The sequence below is a fragment of the Vicugna pacos genome, chromosome 1, assembly GCF_048564905.1.
Source record: "Vicugna pacos chromosome 1, VicPac4, whole genome shotgun sequence".
Lineage (NCBI taxonomy): Eukaryota > Metazoa > Chordata > Mammalia > Artiodactyla > Camelidae > Vicugna > Vicugna pacos.
This window is the reverse complement of record NC_132987.1, coordinates 61,494,375-61,512,116: the sequence shown is the minus strand read 5'-3', so window position 1 is coordinate 61,512,116 and position 17,742 is coordinate 61,494,375. Positions and strand designations below refer to the sequence as shown.

Here is a 17,742-nt window from a genome sequence, read left to right as displayed (position 1 = left end):
TGTTTTAATGACATTACCATGAAAATATTTTTTTAAATTGGGACCAATCATTTCTAATTAAAATGAGTGATCATGATATTAGAAGCATGTGACTATTTGTTTAAACTGAATTATTTAATGAATACTATGCATATTTTAATATCTTTCCCTGTTATATACACAGCTCAGTGTTGTACCGAATATTCAAAAGTAGGAAATTATTAAATCTGATTAATTTATTTTATTTTAAATAATTCCTTTAAGAGAGTAATGCTGTTTTTGCTCATACTTACCTTTTTTCTGCCCTTAAATGCTGACACAGGCTGCATTACAGGTAAAAAAAAAAAAAAAAAAAGGAAAGAAAAAGGAAAAGAAAAAGATGCAGTCAACTAAAAATTAAGAAAATGTATGTCTAATGTAATTATTTAGATTTTTTTTCAAGAATTGAAATTGATCAATTGAAGAAACAATGATGCTGTGCACATTCATGTATATGCCTTTTGGGTATGTGCACACATTTCTCATGGATTTATATATACTGGTAAAATTGCTTGGTCAAAGAGTGTATGCATGTTTGTTTTAGTAGATAATGCTAAATTATTTTTCAACATGTTATACCATTCCCAGAAAGCAGTATTGTGTGAGAGTTCCCATTGCTCCTTGCCACCTCATTGTACTGTGAGAGTTTTTAATTTTTTGCTGATTTGTGTGGGTAGATATTGATCTCTCATTCTAGTTTTAATTATGGTGTTAGTCACTAATGAGCTCAAATACCTTCCCCTATATCTGTTGGTCATTTGGATATCCTATTTATTAAATAGCTGTTAGTCTTTCTCCCATTTTCCCATCAAGTTGCCTAATTAACTATTGATCAAATCTTCAGATCTTCCCGATATAAGCTCCCTTTTGGGGTATATGTGCTTTTAATTTTCATGTAGTTCTTAAAATGTCTTTTCTCTTTGGCACTTTTTGTGTCCTTCCTAACTTAAGATCACAAAGATATAATCCTCTAAGTGTTTATAGATTTGCCTTTTATGTCTAGATCTTTAATCAATCCGTAATTGTTTTTTTGTATAGTATGAGGTAGAGATCTGGTTTCCTTTTATTTTCACATTGGTAGCTAGATTATCTAGAATCAGTTATTAAAAAGTTTGTTCTTTCCCTGTTGCTCACTGTTACATTTCCATGCATGTGAGGTCTATTGCAGGCTCTATTCTATTTCATTGGTCATTTTAATTATGCCAATACTATGATATCATAATTATTTTAGCTTTATAGCATATCTTGATATCTGACAAAACAAAGCCTTCTACCTTCTCTTCTTGAAAAGTGAATTGCCAAAATTCTGCATTTCCGTATGTATAAACTTCAGGGATAGGTTTTCAGGTTACATAAAAATAACTTTTGATTGGGCTTTTCATTGGGATTGCATTGGATCTGTGAATCAATTTGGGGAAGAATTGATATCTTTATTTTATAATGCCATCTGATCCGTGAGTTTGAAATATTTATTCATTTATTTAAGTTTTCTTTAATGTCCTTCATAAAGCTTGATAAGTTTCTTGTACATCTTTTGTTAGATTCATTTCTAAATACTTGTATTGCAAATGTTATCATGTTATCTTAAAATTTTTTTCTGTTTACTTTCCTTGTATATTAGAATAAAATTTGATTTTCCTGCATTGATTTTGTAACCACTAGTCTTTTTTTTTTAGTTTACTATTGTGCCTAAGAAGTTAAAAAAAATTTTTTTTCTGAATGGGGAAGTAATTAGGTTTATTTATTTATGTACTTAACTTACTTACTTAATGGAGGTACTGGGGATTGAGCCCAGGACCTCATGCACGAAAAGCAGGCACACTCTACCAGTTGAACTATTCCCTTCCCACCATGTGACCATTAGTCTTGTTAAGCTCTTTTTAATACTAATTTATCTCTGGACTCTTTTGGATGTTATGTGTGTAAAGTCACATCAGCTATAATATAAACAGTAATAGTTCGGTTATTCCTTTCCAATCCTTTACTTTTTGTTTGTTATCTTGCTGGCTAGGGCTTCCAAAATAATCTTGAATCAAAGTGGTAATAGTAGTCCTTCTTATCTTGCTTACAATTTCAAAAGGAAAAGCTATTGGAGTCCCTTCATTGGCCAGCCTTGGTCTTGCCATCTGTTCCTTGGGCCCCATACCAAGGCTTCAAGTTTTCCTGATGAGGAAATGCCCTTAAGATGAAAGCTGGCTTCCTTGCTCTGCTTACTTCTGTGGCTTCCAATTTTCACTCAGTCTTTCGCCTCTTGAGTATTCTGTCCTAATTTGTCAGCTCATCAATATATTTAAATTCTAATATTATATATTTTATTAACATTATTAATTGCTTTCATTATGAAATCATATCTGTCACATTTTAAGTACTATAAAATATTAATTGATATTAATAGTAATTATATTGAAGACTTAATTTATCTCAAGAAATATAGTTGAAAGTTAGAAAAATACTTATAATGCATTGCACTTTCAAGGAAGTCTTATTTTATGTTTTAAATAGCTTTAGGATTGTTAACAACTACCAGTGTTACAAATGAAATCTTTACAATATTGCCAAACTCAATTATGTCAGTTGCTGACAAATCTGTCTGCATAATTAAATAAATTATAGCCTCAAATAAATGAGGGAATTAAAGTTTCCCTGATTTTTTTCCCCAAAGAAAAAGTAAGAAGAAAAATAGCAAATCATTTATAGATTTTGTTTCATTGATTGTTTTAGATTATTATGTCGTTATGGTTAAATTTTGAGAGATGTTGGCAGTGCTTGTTAATTCTGGAGTTAGTCTCTTTCCTTTTCCCATCATCATAGACCCTTAGATTTGGAAGGCCTTTAGGTGATTCTCACTCTGCTTCCCCTCCAGTGCAGGATCCCCACATCCGAGCATTCTTGGCAGGTGGTCATCTAGCCTCTACCAAAATCTTTCTCAAGACCGAACGTTACTACTCTCTCATAGGATAGCATTCCAGTTCTGATCATTGGTCCAAAAGTAATTTTGGAAGTTTCAAGACTGATTTTTAGAGTTTTAAATTTTGGGATTATAGCAGTTTTGTTGAAATTACTTTAGATGGTTATCAGGAAATATTTTAAATATAGGATTTCTGATTTCAAAACTTAATGAATCCTTGGAGGAAAAATTAAAAATTTGAATTACAGTCAGTGAAGGGTAGAATGATTAGAATGACAGAAGATGACTGAATGACTCCATAGTCCTCATAAAAAAGTAAGCTCAGAATGCCCACTTCACACTGTAGTGGTTCTCCTTTGCAAAACTTAATTTTATTTTAGGAAAAAAAGCCTTTATCCTTTTTGAACTCTCAAATAGTGGAGTTATTATTCCTATATCAGATTTTTTAAAACTACCATAATAGTAATATATTTAAATATAGTGATAGGTATAAGTAATCTCAATTAAACATAACCATATTCCTTTTTGAAAAATTGTTAGCATAAACAATACCATAAAATATTGGGATTAAATGAAAGCATTTTAAACAACACTTCTATAAAATTAAGTTATTCCCTTTGTTTGTATACATATTATTTTATACTTTTAATCACAGTGTATATATTATTTTTATACAACTTACATGATTTATATTGTTTTCTCTTTTAATGTATATTCTGTACGATAATCTGCATTTTTATATTATGATAATAATTATTGAAAATAGTCCTAAATTGAAATACATACTTTAATATGTTGAAGCATTCTTCTATTATTGAACATTATTCCCTTTTCTTATGAATATTGTTGGTATAACTGTCTTAATACAAAGCTTTTCTCCTGTTTGAGCTGTTTCTCTAGGATAGATTTGTTGTCTAAGGAACTTAGTAAAAATCGTATGAACTTTTTAATGTGTTATTTTGTCTAGGATTTCTCCAGTGATGATTCTAAGTTAGAATATAATGTAGATGCTGCAAATGGCATTGTTATGGAAGGATATCTGTTCAAACGAGCCAGCAATGCTTTCAAAACTTGGAACAGGTAATATATTTCAAATACCAGTCTTGTTCTTTCCAGTTTTCTGACTTTCCCTGTGGTTTGGCAACTCTTTTCTTCATAATTCTCTAAACTCACAGTCCATAGTAACTTTCCTGAACCCAGTGCACTGAAGATAAGTAAGATGGCCTTTGAGGGAAGGGGCCTTAAGAAGCAAGTGAAGAATAGCAATTCTAATTCTAAAATTTAAGCAAGTGTAAACTAGGAAGCAAGGAGAATTTTTATGCTTGGTCTTTAGTAAATAGATCATCACAATAAGTAAAATTTGAATGTGAACTACCTCCCGTATTTGTTATGAAGTAGATCTGATTGCAAATTTCATATTGAATATATTGGGATAAATAGGAAAAGTGAGCTGCTTTTTCCTTTAGGTTCCACCCCATATGGTATTTATGTACATTTTTACTTAATGTTTGCTTCTGAATCTTTAAGTGAAGTGATCCTGATTTTTGATTTTTGCAGTAACTTTAACCAGGAGTTTTAGGAAATGGGATTGTTTCTATATATGAAGTGCGCATGGCAGATGATGCTCCTTTATTCTAAACTTGATGGCTACCAAAAATATTATAAAATATTAATTCAGTAAATATCTTTTGAATGAATGTGTAAAACATTTTATTGTATCTTCTCATGTATTAATATAATGAAGTGAAATAATTTCAGATATTAAGGAAAAAATAAAAAAGATTGGCTTGTCTCAAGATCATCCTTCTGAGCAGCAATGATAAATCTTTTATTCAAAGATGCCTCCCTTCTTGCGAAAAAAAAAAATAAAGGGTAGTCTGAACAATTTTGTAATAATTGAGAAGAGTTTTGGGTTCTGGTTAACTGATTTACTGTTGTATTATTGGTTGAACGTATATATTTTATTTGCCACTTGAACAGGATATGAATTCACTTAATGATAGAGAAGATTGTTTTCTTTAAAAAAATGGACATTAGCAAAATAAATAGAATTTTCTTGGTAAGTTTAATTTAGTATACATTTTTGTTAATTTAAATGGAAACAATTCTAATTGACTATTTAATATATTGATATGGGTTCCTAGTGCACTTATTTTGATTTCCTGGTGATGAGGTTATATAGAATAAACATTCACTGATATTTTCAAACATCAGTGATTTATTATGTATTTTCCTAGCATTTGATACTGTCAAATGTTTAAATGGTACATGATGTGTTTTATTTGAAGTAATTTTTCTTTACCTAAGAATAAATATAAACTGGGAAGAATAATGATTATATTTGATATTAACTCTTTTTGAGTTATGTAGAACTTTTAAAGTAATATATGAACATCAAAGGATCAAATAAGATAGTCTGGTTAAGAAATAGTGTTTTAACTATTGTAAAGTGAAAATGAAAAATTAAAATTCTGTTTTCTAAGCTGTAAAAATTAGGTCAATAATCTTTTAAGCTTTCCTGGCAAATTTCCATAGCCAGAGTAGAAAATTAAAATAAAAAATAGTGTGAATGTCAAATTTTTATAGTAAATAAAGATTTCTCAACCAATATGGTTTCATGAGGTAATATTAGAATTGAATTTTAACCTTCAGACTTCAAAACAACCTACTTAAAGTTTAACACAGTGAAAATGCAATAGATCCATAGAAACTGTACCATTGTGTTAAGAAGAAATGAAATGAACTTCCATGGACTACTCCACTCAGATATGCTCTCAGACTTCAAAATGAAGCACAGTAAGTGTTAGTAGAAAATTGCATTCCCTTTTAGGACAATAAAAGGAAATTGATTCTGATTTAAGGGTGAACTTTTTCATTTTTAAAATTTATTTCATGGATTTTATTAATTGGTATAGACATTAAAATGTGACTTAAATAGGGAATAACTATTAAATTCTCAATTGTAGATATATTACCTACCATTTGCAAAGATAAGAAAAAATAACTTTGGAAACAAGGCTACTTTTTGACAGAGATGCCATCTCTATGTAGTGGGATGACAGTTATTGACTAGAACCATAGATTGTAGTTCAATTCCCTGATTTTTAGTAAAGAAATGGAGGTGTATGTGAGGCCCAAAACCTGGCATTTTTTTTAACTTGCTGTGGAAATTCTAAACAGTCTGTATTTTGATAACATAAAATATAGCATCAACTATTAAAAAATAGCTTAAAACTATTAAAAAAAAACCCTTCCTAATCCACTTACATGACTAGGAATAAATTATAGAACGCAAATTAATTTCATTTTCATACGCCTTTAAAGAACACTTTGATGAAAACACTAGTAAAAAGCAGACTTGTAAGGAATATAGCATATAAGTATTATATAAAACTCCTCACAAACTAAAACAAAAGTCAAAACCTTGTAACAAAAATCTTAAATGTTTTCTAGTTAAAGGTCAATAAGTATAAAAGAGAGGAAACAGAGTAGTCTATTAAATGTTACTTAGAATTCTCTTTTGCTTTTCAATTTTAAAAATTTGGACTATATCTCAGTGTTTTAATATGAAATTTATCTAAAATCTAATCTTAGGAAATACTTGCAAATAATTTTCCTTTATCTATGTAAGACTTAAGAGTCTGCTCTACTTCTCTAGTTCTCTGTCCAGCTTGATTTAGTATCTTCTACTAGCCTCTGAATAGAAGACTTGTGTTTTTGTGGTATCTGTGCCTTTACTTTAAAAATCCAGGAATTCAGCTATTCAAACATAAAGATTTTTTTCTGCCCATTGTTTAAGTACTTTTAAAGATTGTGGATTAGTTGTAGGGAACACATTTTCTTATAGTCACCATAAGGTACCAATCATATAATGATAAATTTGCCATTGTCTATATATAGTTTTATGGAATAGTGGCATGTATTTTCAAAATCAGCTTTTTAAAGAGATCTTCCTGAGGGAAATGTGAATTTGACTTGGAATTCCCAGATAGTTTTAAAACCTCACCCTGTACTTCATAAAATCTAAGTATCTCTTGAAAGCATTATTCTATAATCTGAAATTTAACTGAAGAGACTGTATGATATGATTGAAATAGCATAAGGAGTGAAATGTTTTATGTCGTAGGTGAATTGTTGAGCTTGTTTCTAATTGGTTTCAGATTTCTAACTTGTGGTGTCTCAAGATTTTTATATGTCTGTAATATATATGTTTTGAAGATGTGATATCTACTAAAATAATCTTTCTGTATTAGACCATCTTCTCAGTGTGGCAGCTTCACTTCAGGCTAAAGTCAGTGCTAGATGGATTACTAATATCTATATTTCTCCTTTGCTTTTCATGATAAATTTAGAAAAGATGAAGGAACAAGAAAAATAATTAAGTATTAACATAGTTTATTTAGTAATGAGCTGTTAAAACTAATAAAGAAGCTGAATAATTACATGCTATGCTCAGTCTTTGTTGAACTAGAAAATATAGCCAAAAGCATAAATGTTTTATATAGCATCTTAAAGCTAAGTATTCTATGTGCTGCTGGTGCAGGTATAAATTTTAGTTTTTACTGGCTTTTTATTTTAAAGTAAGAAGTATATACATAGATTAAAAGTAAACTCTACTTATGTGTGGCTTTAGAGCCTCTGCTATCATTTGATGAAAAGGGGGTGAGCAGGTGGTGGGAACTTTGCCTTATGGGAAGTTTTCATTTGTTTCAGGTTTATACAGATACATCTGTAGTGATTATTTCCTTCATTAGGATGAGGAAAGGTACTATCTGTATTTTATAGCTATGACCGTAAAGGCAGAAAATAATAGTGGAGTGTGCTTAGTCCTGCCAGAACCTTCTATACCATAATACTTGTAGAAAAATTTTGAATATTTCTGAAATATTATTGTTTCAGATTCCTAAGAGTTGGAATTAAATGTATAAATGCAAGTATGTATAATATGTGAGCAAAATGCAAGATATTTTTGACTATTTTGTTAGGTTATGAGCTTAAGCCGGTTCCTTTAATTCTTGCTTTATTTTCATATCATGCTAGTCCTTTGCTTATTTTGCACATTTGCGTTTTCATTCTTTTACCACCTTTCCTTTATGTTTTAATCCTGCCCCATTTTTTCACATGACAGGAAAAAGCCCGATCATATCAGGTACCAAATGGCTTCCTTCCCCTCACTCCTACCTCTCCAATTTCCTCTTTGGCACGAGAAAGCTCATAATTAACCTGCATTTCAGTTGGATTACTTGCAATGGATATAAAGTCTCTTATGTTTTAAATTGGGAAGAAAATACAAACATCTTATCTGAGGAATGGAATTATACCTTTTCATTGCTTATCTCCCCAATTTGTTTTAATCTGGAAAAGAACATTTGATATATTTATAGTTATTCAAAGAAGATACAGATTGAGTAATATGAATAACTTTATATGTGTGTATGTATGTGTGTATATATATATATATATATATATATATATTTAAGAGAAATAGCTAGTAAATGCTTGGTAAAATTTTTAGATAGTTACTTAGGAAATAATCCTTTTGGTTATAACTGTATTAATTATGTTTAAAGAAAGCATTGTCAGTTTCTAGATTTTTTTTGTTTGTTTATTATACCATTTTGGTCTTTTTCCCTGGGAAAAATTAAATTGAATTTGAAATAAAGTAGCATATACATGTTTAAACTTTTAATTTTGTTAAATGCTCACCTATTTGGCACCTATATAAATGTATTCATGAATCCATCATCTGTATAGTTTTAGTGATAAAGTTTCTACTGATTTTGAAGTTGACTTTTACCCAAGTTCTTGATTTCAAGTGAGTTCTGGGACTAGTGATCAAAATTGTAAAAGATACTTGATTTATTTTTTAATGTACCTCCCCTCAACCCCCCAATTTTGTCATCTGGAATCTCTCATTGGTATTTAAAAATTAATATTTAATTGTTTATGAATAAGTTTATTGGATTATTTCAATTTGAGATAGATATAAAGTGATGGCTTAATCTTAAAACCAAGACATTTTCCTTTTTAAAAAGTGTTTCATATTTTGACTTTGTGGTCAGTTTCTGAATTTTGTAGACTATAGTGTAATTGTCAGCACAGGTCTTTCCAACATTTGTTTTTTTATTATTTAATTACCTTTTAATGTACCTTCAAATTGCAGATAGCATGAGCTTGACATATTAAGTGTATTTTCTATATTCCATAGACTGTGAATTGTCTCATTTTCTCTTTTATCAGAAATGTTAAGAGAGGGAGAGTATAGCTTAGAGGTAGACCGTGTGCTTAGCATGCATGAGGTCCTGGGTTCAATATCTAGTACCTCTGTTAAAAAAAAATAAATAAATAAACCTAAACAACCTCACCCCCCAAAAAAAGAAATGTTAATAATAACTAGAATTATTCTATAGGAGCAATTAAAAATTGTATTTCATTTTACTTTTCTGATTGAAGTCTTGATCAATCTAAATGAGTATAGTTAGCTCCTTTTTCTTTTTTTAATGGCAGAGGAGGGGAGATAGTGTCATAAGACATATAAATCTTAGTAATTAAAAATTTTTTTCTACCTAGGATACATTGCGGCGTTTTTCCTTAGGAGACATCAAATTAAGATGAATTTATAGTATCTTTCTTAAGTGTACAGAAATCGATGATGTGAGAAAGTCACCCAGAAGCAGACAGCAGGAGTACTGGGCTTCATAAATATAAATGATCTATAAAGTTAATAACCAGAGGAAATAGTCTCTAACAAAAGTTTTTAATCTAGTATTTTGTTACTATGTTTAGAGGCTATTATTTTAAGATTCAGCAGGTCAAAGGAAATTTATTTTTTGAAGACCTCAAAGCATGAAAAGTTTACATGGGTGTTTTTCCATTGTACAATAAAATTCTTTGTAGTTTTTCATCAAATTATATATTATAATTATATAAAACAAAAATTTTATTAATATAGTTCACCCTACTTCAAATGATTTTTTTAAAAAACTCTTAAATCAATATCAGAGATTTTTTCCATTGCATGTCATCCCATGTGGCAGGGCTGCACCATTTTGTTTGTTTGTAGGTATTTCCATTAACATTTCTAACCAACCATGTGTCCCAAAGCAAGGAAACCCAGAAGTTCTTCCTTTTCTAGCCTGCCTCTTGATGATTTACATTTGGAGGCAACCACTTGGTTTTATCTAGATCCTTAATTAACAAATTTCTATTTTAATAGTAAAGATGATACCTTTTTAAATAGCAAGAAAACCTAACAATCTATCTAGCTTAAAAATAGAAAAGCATCTAATCATTTTCTCAGCTTCGAGAATTAACCTTATTTTTTAAAAATAGAAATTCTAAATATATCTAAATACAACTTTTAGTGCTTTGTATTAGTATCAATGAAAAGGTAGAATCTCTCTCTACTAATAGATTAATAACTAATGTTTACAATAGAAATCATCTCACATAAAACTAATTTTAAAATAATGACTCAAATATTGTTTTACCTTTCATGCTTGATGAGAATTTTTGCTTTCTTTTGTGATGGCTTTGGCTGTGATTTTTTTTTTTTTGTAAGTCTTTAGGTCCTTCTGCTGTTTTGATAAATTAGTAGCTTAGTTTTTTTCTTCTAAAGAAGATTGCAAGTGTTTGCCAATTAATTTACAGTAATGAGTGGGACAATATAAATATTTGGGTGAATCATTTTACTAATGATTTTTATTATTCTGCTTAGAAGTTTTTTACATGAAAGTAAGGCCAAGTGAGTTGGCAACTATTTCCTGTTTGATACCAGTTCTAAAGGATGATGAAATTTTCTGTTTTGCTTAACAAATTGAATGTTTGTTGAATTAGCTGCAGAAAGGTTGAAAACAAAGCACCATTTATTTCAGTCTTTCATTGTATACAATGGATAGTTTTATTTATAATATAAATTTATTTCTACTTTATAACAAAAACAGTTATTTTGTAGGAACAACTTAGTAATTTTTGAGGCAGCTCAAAAAGGTAAATTTTTATTTTAAAATAATTATTATTTGATAATAACATAAGGCATAACAGCTTTTCTTAGGATATAAATTTCTGACATAAGAATGAATCAAAATGTAGTAATTTTATTTTCCTAATTTGTGGTTTTAAAATTGTTTAAATTTATTTTTACTTTCAGTAGTTATCTTATTGATGTCAGTTTATATGAAGCAAAACAAAACAATGCACTTCTCAAAAAGTAACTACCATAAACTGATTTTCTAGTGCTTTCCCAAATTCTTCATTTCTGACAACTGAAATAAATTATGTTTGTGAGAACTTAATCTATTTTGTATTTATTTAGACGCTGGTTTTCAATACAGAACAATCAGTTGGTTTACCAGAAAAAGTTTAAGGTAGGTGTTTTGTGAAGTAATTAAGTGGAAATCCATTGAATCTCCAGTTTAAGTTTTTTTATTTGTTCCTCTTGGTAAAGCACTGAAATCCATAAATACTCATGAATGCAAAATTATCATTTATTAGTTTTATGTTTGAATAAGTATAAGAGGACTCATAAGTAGTAAGTATAAACATTGATTCCTGAATTCTTAATTTCTAGCCTTAAGGTGGATTTTTCTGTGTCCCAAGATTATTACTTTTTCTCCTCCAGATGTTTCTTTGTCCAACTATGTGACAGGAATAACACTACCATTCCCTAGTACTGTTTTGAGGCTGAAAGAAAGGATGCTTTTTAAGAATATTACCTTAGGGCCAAAAGTGATAATATGGAAAAGTTAAAAATAACATAAATGTAAGCTTGAAGTAATTTAAATAGAAACCTCAAAATTTGTTTAAATTGTTTTTATGTATTTGTTTTCTTGAACCTTATTTTAAGGGGGAGGTATTTTTATTTAATGGAAAGATATATTGAGATAGCATGTGACTTGAGAATCTTAAAGATAATTAGAAAAAAAGAACTATTAGTTAATTGATGACTTGATTTTTACCAGGTTAGCCTTTATGAATTATATATTCAACTGTAAGTTTCAAATATTTATTACTCTTGAGATGATACAGTGTGAAATTTTACTTGCTAGGTTCTATGGTAGCAGGTTTATTCCACACAAGTTCTTATAGTTTGTGGTTTTTTTCCTACTCTGATAAACTTGATTTTGAGTTTATATTTTTATTAAGTGCTAGAAAATGATAAAAAATTTCTCATTTTCTTAAATATTTTAAGAAGCATGTATAGGCTTCTTATTTTTCTTTCAGTTATGTAAAACTTGACTTATTAGTTTTTTGTTTTTTTTTTTGAGGAAAGTGGCTTTTATTATATGTGAGTAGGGACCAGAAAAGAAATGGATATGAAAAAAAGTGGAAAAAAATTAACGGGAAGCTAACACTTACTGAGCACTTGCTAATTAACTACCAAGTGTTGGATGAAGCTCTTTATAGAAACTACTTCATTTAATCCTTTTACAGCAGTTTTAAAGGCAGATAAACTAATTAACAGGACAGAATTACCTTTATTAGGTATATCTATGTTGATAACTCCTATTTCTAATCTAAAATAAGATAAAATATAAACCTTTAAAATTAGACCATTTATTCCAAGTACTGTTTTTCAGTATGTTTGTATTGGTAGTGGTATTTAAAATGTAGGTTGATAAATACTGGAGTTTTGTCTCCTTACTGTAGGATAATCCCACTGTGGTGGTGGAGGATCTAAGGCTCTGCACTGTGAAACATTGTGAAGACATAGAACGCCGCTTCTGCTTTGAGGTGGTTTCCCCAACAAAGTGAGTGATTCTCAAGAATTTGAGAGCTGCTTTTATGTTTCTATAGTTTGTCTTAAAGAACTTTGCAGAATAGAGAAGGATTTCTTTCACTTGTGATTATCTGAGCTAAAGAGGAAAAAATATTCTCAAAGTAAATTTTAATAATTAGTGATTATACCATATTATAGTCAGATATTAAAGTAGCTTCTACTCAGTATCATATTTGAATTCTATAAAGATTATTGATGTGGCCTTATGAAAACATTTTAGCTGTCATGGTAATGAACTGAAGTCATATATCAAATCAATTTCTTTGATAACTACCATTTCATATTTCTACTCAATGGAAAAAGTTAGTGTTATGTTTATATGGTAAATAAAAAATTTTTTTATACACACGAATAGGTGATTCATTTTCAGTAGGTAATTGATTTCATTGGTTCCTTGATTTCTTTATGAACATACTCTGTCCCAAAGATAGATAAATAAAACCTTTCAACAGAAATCAGTTTTTTTGTTAGAAGATTATTAAATAACAAAGTGGACAAAAAAGTAAACCGTCTTATTTTGGGGGTTAATTTAGTGTCTGAGAAAACCATGTTATTTCTTTTTAGAAGTTGTATGCTTCAAGCAGATTCTGAAAAGCTGCGCCAGGCATGGATTAAGGCTGTTCAGACCAGTATAGCTACTGCTTATAGAGAGAAGGGTGATGAATCAGAGGTTAGTAAACAATACTTCAATACCAAGTATTGCCAAAAGTTTTAAATTTTAGTTGCAACATTGCATGATTATTACACTTTTTTATGGAGGATTTTTTTTTTGTAATGGAAATATGTTTTATTTTTAAATTATAGATTCAAATTCTCTTGACTGCACTCATCATTTTATTTCAATATGTCAATTTATGTTTAATACAGTATTTAAATATATGTCTCAGATTGACATAAGGTGTTTTGATGTAAGTATTTCCCCCAAATATTTATTATTCTAATAAAATAGTGAATGTGAAAGTTATTTAAAATTAAAACTGGATAAAAAGCAAAAAAGGAAAGCTCTTACTGTCTTCTAGTTGAAATCTCACTGTGGAAGGTAAGCTGAATATGCTCTTGGGTCATAGTCTGGGTTCAGCTCCCCAGTGAGTTTGCAGACTGAGTGAGGCTGTGAGTGAGTCTTGAGATAAGAAATTCACCACTTCCTCCACTAGCTTCCTGAAAATGAGGCATTTGTGAGTCTGTGCATGTCTGAAAATGTCTTTATTCTGTGCTCATATTTGTTTGATAATTTGGTTGAGTGTGGAATTTTTAGATTGGGAATAATTATTCTTAAGAATAACAATTCTTAACAGCATTGTTTTTATAGTTTCTGGAGTTGCTGTTGGAGTCTTTCTTATTACTGATCTTTTGTACTCCTCCTCTCCAATTTCTTTGTTTTCTTTTTCTGGAATTTCTGGACTGGTCTTAGGATTTTCTTACTTTTGTGTGTTTTTTGCTCTGCATTCAGGGAGAATTTATCAGTTACTTTTCCAAATCTTCTATTGAATGTTTCAGTTCTGCTAGCATATATTTAATTTACAAGAGTTCCTTTTTGTTTGCTGAATGTTTATACACATAAATCTATTCTTTTTTCATGCATATAATGTTAGAGTTGTAGTTCTTAATTTTTTTTCCCTTTTGCGGGGGATAATTAGGTTTATTTACTTATATATTTTAATGGAGATACTGGGAATTGAACCTAGGACCCTGTGCATGCTAAGCACACACTCTACTACTGAGTTATATGCCCCACTCACTGTGGTTCTTAATCTTGACTGCACATTATGGATAACACAGGGAGCTTTAAAACATCTCAGTGCTTAGGTCCCACCCTAGAACAACTGAATGGAGTTAGGAACCATGGCATCAATATTTTTAAAAGCTTTTTAGGTGATACCTGTGTACAGGCAATGTGAGAACCATTTTATTAGAAGCTTTCCTTGGCTGTTAATTTGCTCATGGTTGCAAGTGAAGGGTTAACTTCTTTGGAAGCTCTGAGAACATAGTTAGGACTTTGTTGACTGTGAGCTTCACTGAAGTCTGGTCCATTTGTTGAGGAACAACCAGAGTTAGGGTCTTTTGGAGTCTTTTCAGCTGTTAAGATTCCCCAGAGAAGATTGATCAGTCTCCTGCATAGGGATGAGAGGCTTGCTGGAAGCTAATTGCTGGGAATCTCAGCATTCAGAGTGTATATGTTCATTTAATCCTCTGCCTTCCACCTTTCAGATAAACCCCATCTAGTCACTTTCTGTTTTACTTTCCCAGAGACTATACCTCTAGTCATTTGTGTCTTTGTAGAGAGCAGTACCCTAATGGCATAGAGTTGGGGAGGAGACCTTGGATCTAACTGCTTCTTAAACAATCATTCTTCCCACTTTTATCCTCCCTTCCAGGATTAACCAGTGTTAAGTCCTTCAGCCCTTTGAATATTGTGTGATGAAGTTGATGAACTCTTAGATTTTTCTTATTATCCTTAGATATCACCTTGGTCTACTTGGTTACCATTCATCCAGCCATTTTTTAGCTCCCCAGATTTTGTTGCTCTTATTTTCTTTCCTGTTCTCCCTATTCTTGTGGATAAATGTCTTTATTTTTTTAATTAAAAAAGCTTAAGTTTTCTAAAGTAACTCACAGATATCATCATGTCATTTCACACTTATTGGTAATTTCTTAAGCATCTTTTACCTGGTCTATATTCACATGTCCCTGCTTGTCCTAAAAATGTTTACAGCTTATTGTACAAAGTAAGATCTTATCTATGACTAGGCATTGCATCTGGTCTTATGTCCCTTTTCTTTCAACGTAAAATAGTCCCTCTTTTTCTTGACAATGACTAGCTGAAAAGATTAGGCTAGCTGTTCCTATAGAATTCCTTCTCATACGATTACAACAGAGATGATGTGTATACTGCATGTTGTAACAGGAGACACCCAATATTTGGTTATCTAACCATTGCTAACGATAAGATCAGGCTTCTGTTTAAAAATGAAGTGGACACGTTGGATTAGGGAGATGGCAGTATGATCCCTCCATTGTCATGTTACATTTCCTTTCTTGTTCCCAGTCTACTTGGTTACTTTGTGTAACAAATCTAACCTACTTTGTGTTACTTTGACCCTGTAAGATCTATGCCCCCATCAGCCATTCATCTAATGGTTTTACAATTGAATTTGCAATTTCTTTAGGAATTGCAGAATGATGGTTTTCTAATTTTGTCATCCTGTCCGCATTTATTAACTTGGATTCTTATGTAAAATACAGCTTTTCTTCATCAACTAGAGCTATTTAGTTTCTGTAATAAAATGCTTAAGTTTTTGCTTTTAATTACCATATTTGGTTAACTTATTAGCTACCTTATGTGGGGACAGAAATTTTGGGGGGGCTATCATCATAAACTTAAGGATTTTTGTAAATACAATGGGTCACAATTGCAGTAATTACTCTTTTTTCACGTTCAAATTATCACAGATTTCCTTATAAGGGCTGTAGGTAATTCCTTTAAAAAATTGTCTAGTTTTTAGTGGAGTTTTGAGAGGGAACAAATTTAGGTGTGTATTCAAATCATCTTGATGAAGAAGCTAGTGGTGGTGTTGAAATACCTGTGTTATGCAAAATCATACACTGGAAATAGTAGAGATTATAGGAAAAATAGGGATAGGGCCAACCTAAAACCCATGTAAGTTTTTCCTAATACTTTAGATACTCAATAAAATAGTAGCATAGTTACATTCCTAATAAATAAATACTATAGTATAAATAGAACTTAACTTTAAAAATTGGTGCAGACAAAACTGGTGACACTAGCTTAATGGAAGGGTACAGAAGGGTTGATGCTTTGGTGACAAAGTCAAAATACATAAAGATCAGAGAGTATAGTACAAGAAACACTTTCAAGTGAGAGCACATTGCCAAAATGAGCCAAGAAGAATGAGGGGATGGATAGGTATCATGTTCAGTCCGGTGTTCCTTGAGGGGGCCAGCCAAGTTCTGCTGTGTTAGTTTGCTTTGCTTTCAGCTTTGGTGCAGAAACATTAGCTTACAGAGGAAAAACCGGGAATGAACCAACATGTTTTCTGTATTGTATTAATATCCTTTCCCTATATAATAATTGCCTATGAGGTAATTTACATTATCAAACATATTCTAGTAAAGCAGATTGTATTTCTTTTTTAAAATTTTTAAAATAATCTCAAACTTACAGAAAAGTTTTAAGTGTAGTACAAATAATTTTTTCCTTGAACCGTTTCAGAGTAAGTTGCTAATGTCTGCTCCATCACCATTATTTAGTGAGTGCTTCCCACAACTGGAACATTCTGCTGTTTAATCATAGTATAGTCATCAAAATAAAGAAACAAGCATTGATAAATCACACCATTTAATTCTCAAATATCCTTGTTTTGACAGTCATCCCAGTAATGTTCTTTACAGCAAAAAGATCTAGTTCAGGGGAGAGTGTTTATTAGCTCAGTGGTAGAGTGCATGCTTAGCATGTGCAAGGTCCTGGGTTCAATCCCCAGTGACTTCATTTAAATAAATAAAAATAAATAAACTTAACTACCTCCCCCAAGCCAAAAAAAAAAGGAGCACACTTTTAGTTGTCATGACTCTTCAGTTTCCTTCGGTCAGGAATAGTCCCTCAGTCTTACTTTGACCTTCTTGACCTTGATTGCTTTAAAGGTTACAAACTTTTGTAGAATGTCCCTCATTCTGGGTTTGTTTGATGTTTTCTCACAACGTTATGTGTCTTTGGCAGGAGTATTATATAAATGATGTGGTGTTCTTACTGCATCTTCTCAGGTGGCACATGACTTTGATTTGTCCCATTATTGGTGATCTTCACTTTGATCACTTGATAAGGTGGTGTCTGCTGGACTTCTCTACTGTAAAGTTATCTTTGAAATAGTGTTTTATGTATGCTTGGAGGTACTTTGAGACTGTGTAAATATTCTGTTCCTGATCAAGCTTTAAATTTTAAAGTTTTAATTGTATCAGTATAGGCCTCTATTTTATTCATTTTATTAGAATTCATTACTATCATTATTTGTTGCTCAAATTG

At 30.7% G+C, this 17,742-nt stretch overlaps 2 protein-coding genes across 5 annotated transcripts in view; one reads left to right on the top strand and one right to left on the bottom strand.

Moving 5' to 3' along the window:
* The window catches only part of ACAP2 (ArfGAP with coiled-coil, ankyrin repeat and PH domains 2), a 137,298-nt gene that overhangs the window by 90,588 nt on the left and 28,968 nt on the right, over positions 1 to 17,742 (top strand). For 3 of the 4 annotated variants that reach the window (XM_072963399.1, XM_072963392.1, XM_072963405.1), the window contains exons 10-14: positions 3,894 to 4,006; positions 8,055 to 8,075; positions 11,241 to 11,292; positions 12,575 to 12,675; positions 13,269 to 13,374. In XM_072963399.1, the coding sequence (XP_072819500.1) occupies positions 3,894 to 4,006; positions 8,055 to 8,075; positions 11,241 to 11,292; positions 12,575 to 12,675; positions 13,269 to 13,374 (393 nt within the window). The remainder of the gene's footprint in view (positions 1 to 3,893; positions 4,007 to 8,054; positions 8,076 to 11,240; positions 11,293 to 12,574; positions 12,676 to 13,268; positions 13,375 to 17,742) is intronic. The other variant, XM_072963396.1, reaches the window with a different exon arrangement.
* The window catches only part of LOC140696973 (uncharacterized), a 277,558-nt gene that overhangs the window by 247,000 nt on the left and 12,816 nt on the right, over positions 1 to 17,742 (bottom strand). The gene's annotated exons all lie outside the window — the stretch shown is intronic.